The 7,417-nt window shown below is 46.1% G+C and overlaps 1 protein-coding gene across 1 annotated transcript in view; it reads left to right on the forward strand.

The window, feature by feature from the left end:
• LOC103370112 (uncharacterized) overlaps positions 1–3,871 on the forward strand; it is a 14,104-nt gene extending 10,233 nt beyond the window's left edge. The window contains exon 4 of the mRNA XM_008299033.1: positions 1,703–3,871. Coding sequence (XP_008297255.1) covers positions 1,703–3,753 — 2,051 coding nt within the window. The 3' untranslated portion in view covers positions 3,754–3,871. The remainder of the gene's footprint in view (positions 1–1,702) is intronic.
• The last annotated feature ends 3,546 nt before the right edge of the window (positions 3,872–7,417 follow it).

Raw genomic sequence — 7,417 nt, forward strand, 5'->3', positions numbered from 1 at the left:
AACCCTAAACCCTAACTCTAAACCCTAAACCCTAACTCTAAACCTTAAACCCTAACCCTATTGAGACAGATTTCAAAAACCTAACCCTTATTTAAAGATCCAGACAACAACGGAACAAAAATCGTTAGTCAAGTGATTTTAAGTGATAATCTAACCCTCACAGGGACTTAAACCCCCACCAAACTAAAGACTTTATCCTCCAATGGAAAAATCCAGCTTACCTCAAATGGAACTAACGAACAGCTATAGTACCAAAAACAATATGTCTCTAACCACCAAACAATGAAACCAATTGGCTATGGGACACATCCTGAGGCGTGAGAGTGTCTAGTGATAAGTAGCCGAAACACTCGATGAACCTGGGGTCCACTACTGATGATGTGTCCTAAAATTATTTTAAAACAATTTTAAAGAAAATTACATAATCAATTTCTACCAAATAATTAAAAAACAAACAAACCTGTAACCGCTACAAAACCTTAAAAACTATCCAAAAGAAATATCCAACCCTAACTCTAAAAACATTTCAAAAAAATACTCTGACAGACCAATTTGACCTTCTTTCAATCACCTCAAAACCACACATAAATGACCTCCAACACCTACCTTTTACACTCTAACTCAAAAATTAAAACCATCTTCAGAGGAGCAAACATCAACCTGATCCAACCCCTTTACCTCCCCCACCTTCACCTACTCTCCTAAACCTCCCTCCCCACCTTGTCCCCTAATGTATACCCAGAAAAGGAACCATGACTTTATCCAAGAACACAAACCAAAACAAAGTGAAAAAACAGAAACTAAAACCCGTTCGGACAGAACAATATGACACCAGCCAGGACAACGTGATAACAATTGATTAATCAAACTACTGTGGAAAACAAAGACCAAAACCAGACAAACTTTGAAGGCGGAAGCCCAGTTTTTGAGACAGATTTCCAAAAAAAACCTAACTTTACACCCAAACCCTGAACCCTCGGACCAGAGAGTGTTACCAAGGCGGCGACGGCCTCTCGCCAGGACGTCCTCTCTTGTACTTTTGTACTCCAGTCCAGACCAGGGAATGCAACCAGGGGAACAATGGCCTCTTGCCTTACCAGTCTTCCCTTCACAAATTCCAAAACCTAACCCTAACTAAAAAACACTTTACTTCCTACCCCAAACTGCTTTGTCGTAGGACACGGCAGTGGAAGTTATTGAGACAGATTTTCAAAAACCTGTCCCACCGTTGCCAACCGCTTGCTCAGAGGAAGTCCAAAGGATGCTTTGGATTGTTGGGTTCTCTGTTTAAAGTCTAAGATCTGTACCTGACTATGTTAAGCGCTGTGAGATGGTACATGTTGTAAACTGCGCTATACAAATTGAATTGAATTGAATTGAAGACCTGGAACTCTGGAATATTCACAGTCTTTAATCAGATTTGTTTATTTTTATCTGAATTCAATTCAATTTTATTTGTATAGCGCCAATTCACAACATATGCCCCATCATAGCCCGTCACATAGTTAAGATGTCAAACAGAGAACCCAACAATCCACAGTTGTGTCTGGACTCCCGATGAGCAGGCGGTCAGTGGTGGTGGGAAGGAACCACAAACCCTTTAATGGGAGGAAATAAGCCTGTTATGACATGAAAACCTGCAGCAGTAAATTTGTGTCTGTTTCCTTAAAGCTCCTAAACTGAAGACCTTCTCTCCTTTCAGACTCGTCTCCTCTCAGGACAACCGCTGCTGTTGGTGACCTGCCAACAGACTCCACCCACCTGTCCATGGCCCCGCTAAGCTCCACCTCCTCTGAAGTCTCTTCTGCCGAGAGCGACGCTGACTGGAGGGCTGGTGACATGTCCGACAGTAAAATGACAGACAGGACGGGTGGAGGACGGCGCTTTAGCCAACAACAGGCGACACCATTGGACCGGCCAGAGAGCCAGCATTGCTTCATCTGCGGGAAGACGTTCCGCCTCAGAGGGAATCTGCTGAAACACGTGGAGACGCACTCAGACGACCCACAGCATCTTTGTGGAGTCTGTGGACAACATGTAGAGTCCTTGGACGATTTATCGGACCACCTCAGGTCTCACAGAGAAACCAGCGGCGGCACCTGCAACGTCTGCGGAAAGAAGTTTCAGAACATGGAGACGCACATGCGCAGTCACACTGGCATCAAACCGTTCAGCTGCGACGTCTGTGGCAAACGTTTCCCTCGACCGGGAGCTCTGCGGCGCCACAAGAAGATCCACAGCAGGGCGGAGCCACTGCACCTGAGGACAGATGGAGGACAGACGGAGGAGGATGACAGCAGCGAGGACGGCCAGTTGGAGACACTGCAGCCACGTAGAGATGGAGGACATGTGTCCGGCCAGCCGGCGGCCACGCTCTGCTGCAGAGTCTGCGGTGATTCCTTCCACAGCCGCGGCTTCCTGAGGAAACATGCTGAGACGCACTGCAGGGATGCCGCCAGCGTCTGCGGCGTCTGCAGCAAGCAGTTCGACTCACCTGACGATCTGCTGACTCACCTGCAGTCTCACAGAGAGACTGGCGGCACCTGTAGCATCTGCGGGAAGAAGTTTCAGAACATGGAGACGCACATGCGCAGTCACACTGGTGTCAAACCATACTGCTGTGGCATCTGTGCCAAACGCTTCCCCCGACCTGGAGCACTCAGGCGCCACAAGAAGATTCATAGTGGTGAGCGGCCACATGTCTGCCAGTACTGTGGCAAGACCTTCATCGAGAGCAGCGCCCTGAAAATGCACAGTCGCAGTCACTCGTGGGAGGTCCAGGACGGTGACAACCTCATGCCTGCAGCAGATGCTCAGAGCCTGGTGTCCGAGGCAGAGGACAGCAGGATACCGGCTCTGGCACTGTCCTGTTGTAAAGTCTGCGGCGAAGCATTTCAGAGTAACGGTGGTCTGAGGAAACACGCAAAGAGCCACTCAGCCGAGTCTGTCTGTGGTATCTGCGGTGAAAACCTGCAGCCGTCACAAATGCTGACGGACCATCTGCAGACCCACCGAGATGCTGGGAAGATCTGCCACATCTGCGGCAAAACCTACCAGAACATTGAAACCCACATGCGCAGCCACACTGGCGTCAAACCGTACCGATGTGTCATCTGTGGGAAGAGCTTCCCGCGGCCTGGTGCGCTGCGGCGCCACAAGAGGATCCACAGTGGTGAGCGACCGTACATCTGCGAGTTCTGTGGGAAGACATTCATTGATAATGGCGCTCTGATGACGCACATCAGGAACCACACCGGAGACAAACCTGCAAACCGTGTGTCCTGTGACACCTGTGGCAAGAGCCTAGCCTCGGTCCACGTCCTTGAGGTACACAAGAGGATTCACACTGGCGAAAAGCCCTTCCAGTGTCGCGTCTGTGGAAAAGCCTTCAGGCAGGTAGGAGGGCTGAATGCTCACATGCTGACACATACCGGTGAGAAGCCGTTTGGCTGCAGTGTCTGTGGCAAGAGCTTCAGTACCAAAGGTTACCTGGAGACACACTTACGCTTCCACCGCAAGGAGCGCCCTTTCAGCTGCCCGCTGTGCTGGAAGGCCTTTGTCACTAAGAACGACCTGAAGAAACACCTGCTGACGCACAGTGGTGAGAAACCGTACGGCTGTCGCATCTGCGGGAAGAGCTACCAGGAGAAACGCTCCCGAGACGTCCACATGAAGGTCCACCTGGACATCTGCAGTAACAAGGAGCCAATCAGAGGGCAGGACACCGTGCAGACGGACTTTATCCAGCTGTAGAGCCACAGTGTGTAAAACCAGCTTTTACTGGTTCTACAAATTGGTGATCAGAAACTAGTTGACTGGACACTAAACAGATTCGGACAGAGTGACCAAATAAATCCAAATACAATCAAAATCAACTTTTTTTTTTCTTTCTGGGATAATATGATTAAAGAAGTTATTTTCATATGTTTTTAAAAAACAACATTTATACAGAAATACACACATATGTACAGTCGTGACTCGATAATCCGACCCTGAACATCCTAAACCTGCTATCTGACAGGTTTTTAGGAAAAACCAACAGAACCCATAAAAACAGCCTTAACATAGCGACAGCCTTGGATTGTGACTCCGACATGACATTTAATGTCACCAATCAGGATGACGGCGTATTATCTGACTGAACAATCCCACAGATTGGCTACGTTCACACTGCAGGACTTGATGCTCAATGAGGATTTCTTTGTGACTTCCTTCACGTTTCCAGTTCAATGCGACTTGTATGTGATCTGCTGTGTGAACTTCATACGAGCCAAAAGTGTCCCGCATGCGCAGAAGAGGACACGACGACGTCACACGCAGCGAGCGTGCTCAGTGTTTATGGAAGTAAACATGGATGGTAACGGTGGAGCGTATCTGCCACTCCCCCGCCGCCACCGATGGAGGAAACAGAAGTGTGAGCGCTAACTAAACTAGCATCAGCAGCCAAGTACTGCCTGTGTGTTCTGGACACTTCCACCCCGACAGAGCGCTGCCCCGGGGTGGAAGTGTCCCCCGACCGCACCGGATATTCTGATATTCATTATTAATTGAATATCCAGAGACCAGAAAGCCCGACTAGTTATTCTAACAACTAATGAACAATAATGAACAACTAATGAGCCTTCCAGCATCAAGCCCTCCTCGTATCTGGACCTCCGTCTGGACAATCCGACAGCCTTGATATCCGACATAAAAGAAGGTTTTACATTTAGTGTCGGATCATCGAGTCACCACTGTATAAATAGATATACATATATATGTACTGTATATAGTCGTTAACCAAAGTCTCCAGACACTTCTACAGACCATGTATGTCATGGCAGTCTGAGTTTCCAATGAGTCCTATAGCTCTGAATTTTCTGGGATGGAATCATTGAAACACATGAATCTTTGTCACAAACGCAATCGTGTTTTGGTTTTTTCACTGATTTATTAATGGTCTTCTGAAAATATGACAAAATCTACTGTTTAAAAATATACATACAGAAATGCCAATATTTGGTTAAGTTTTCCCCGTCTGCACTGAACCTAACAATAAACCCTAAACCTTAATCCTAACACTATCGAGACAAATTTCAAAAACCTAACTGATCCTTCCACCTCCATGCCTGATGGTAGGTCTGGTGTTCTTGGGGTTAAAGGCCTCACCTTCTCTCCTCCAGACATGGTTCTGCTCAGTGTTGGTTCCATCTGACCAGAACTTTCCTCCAGAAGGCCTTTTCTTTGTCCATGTGACCAGCAGCAGACTTCAGTTTAAGGTTCTGCTTCTAGAGGAAGAAGAAAAAGAAGAAGAACTTTATTTGTAGAGCACCTTTGACAGAATGAAATCACAAAGTGCTTCACACAAGACAACATAGTATAAACGGTACAGGGAACATAATGTAGATAAAAAGCAAGCCAACAGAAATCCTGTCAACTAAAAGCTTGTCTGAACAAATGTGTCTTCAGCTGCATGTTAAACCAATCAGCAGAGTCTGTTTCATGGAGGGACTGAGGAAGGACAAGTCACCTCTGGTTTTAAAGCGGGTCTTTGGGACCACGAGGAGGTTCTGGCCTGAGGACCGAAGGGTGCGACCAGAGGAGTGGGGGCACCGCAGATCACAGACATGTTCAGGGGCCTGGCCATGCAAGGCTCTAAAAGTCGTCACTAGAATTTTAAAATCTATTTGAAATTCAATGGGGATCCAGCGCAGGGAGCAGAAAACGGGCACAATGTGAGTCCGTCTGCTGGAGCTTGTTAACAGCCTTGCTGCAGCATTTTGAACCAGTTGGAGGCGATTTAGAACAGATTTGTTAAAACAAGTAAAAAGAGAATTGCAATAATCTAAACCAGATGAAATAAAAGCATGAATCACGAGTTCAAGATCAGAGTTTGATAAAATTGGCCTCAATTTAGCAACGTTTCTCAAGTGATAAAAACAGTTTTTGACCACAAGTCTAGAATGGCTGTGACTCCTTAAAAGAAAAGTATGATTAAATATCATCAACATAGAGATGATAGGACACATTTTTAAAATGGCTGAGGATTTTTCCAAGAGGGCTAATGCACATCAAAAACAAAATTGTTGCTTGTAGAAGAAGAACTTCCTTCTCCATCAGCCTCTCAGCTCATGTTGATGTCAGACCCTGTGGACACTGACAGCTGTGTTCCAGCAGCTTCTGGTCCATCCAGAGCTGCTTCCTGCTGCTTCCTGGTTGACTCTTGACCATCCTGACCAGTCGTCTCTCAGCAGCAGCTGCTAGTTTGTGTTTCCTTCCTGATGGTGGCAGTAACACAACTGGACCATGAACTTCATGCTGACACACTGATGGTTCTGGATCTGAAGCTGCTCTGAAACGGCTCCAAGTCACTTTCTGACTGGTTCCAGTCACTGATGTTCTTCTCCAGATCTTTGCTGAGCTCCTCAGACGTTCCCACTGTAGAGTCGGAGTCTGATGAGTGGATCAGATGGTTCTGTTTGAACTGGATCAGAGGAGTCAGCAGCTGGAGTCGACCAGAACCACTCAGGAGAAGTTAAGACACTAAGAAAATGTAATTAACACAACTTTCTACATCAATACAACTGGTGATTCAAGTTGCTGTATGTATATTTATGACTCGGCAGGTTTTTTCATATTTCCAGAAGATCTTTAATAAATCTATGGGGAGGGGAAAAAATCGTGATTGTTTTTTGTGACAAAGATTCATGCGTTTCAATGACTCCATAAATGTCTTTATTTATTTTGTAATACACTCAGGACATGATGGTGTGCATGGTCTTTACAAGTGTGACTGATAAAAACAGGAAACACAAGGCGTAGGCTCATTTGAAGTCTGATGAAGTTGCTCCTGTAGGTCACAGAATTCATTAAATTTCTCTTAAAGTTCTAATGTGGTTCCTCAAATGTTCCAGAGTTCTTGAAATGTAGAAGTCACTCAGCCATCATTTCATCATCATGTAGCAGCTCACTGACTGCTTTTCCTCTTTGTGTTTAAAAATACAGTTCAGCCATAAAATTCTCTGCCCACTGATTGGCATGTGTAGAGGGGCGGGACTTATCAGTGACATCACTACTGGATGTTTTCAGACACCAGGGCTGTGTGTGAAATCACCCACTCACTCCCTACATCGTGATCATTATATAATGATCACGATGTAGGGAGCACCTCGGCAAAGCATCATTTCGGACGCTACTCGAGCTGTTAATGATGTTGCTTGCTAGCCGCGATTTGTGCAACAGCGTCGTACAAACACATCAAATTAACAGTTTATTGCGTAGCTAAGAAATCAAATTAAACCCAGTTTATTGTCATTTTGCTGTACACACCAGATGAGAGCGTTTCTTCAGGATCCACTAACTAAAAGCAGTTTAAATAAAGTGCTGTAGTTTGTCCAAATCACAACCCAGCGCCGCAGTTTAGCGCCGTTCACTGTCC

The sequence above is a fragment of the Stegastes partitus genome, unplaced genomic scaffold (assembly GCF_000690725.1).
Source record: "Stegastes partitus isolate 25-593 unplaced genomic scaffold, Stegastes_partitus-1.0.2 Scaffold1371, whole genome shotgun sequence".
NCBI lineage: Eukaryota > Metazoa > Chordata > Actinopteri > Pomacentridae > Stegastes > Stegastes partitus.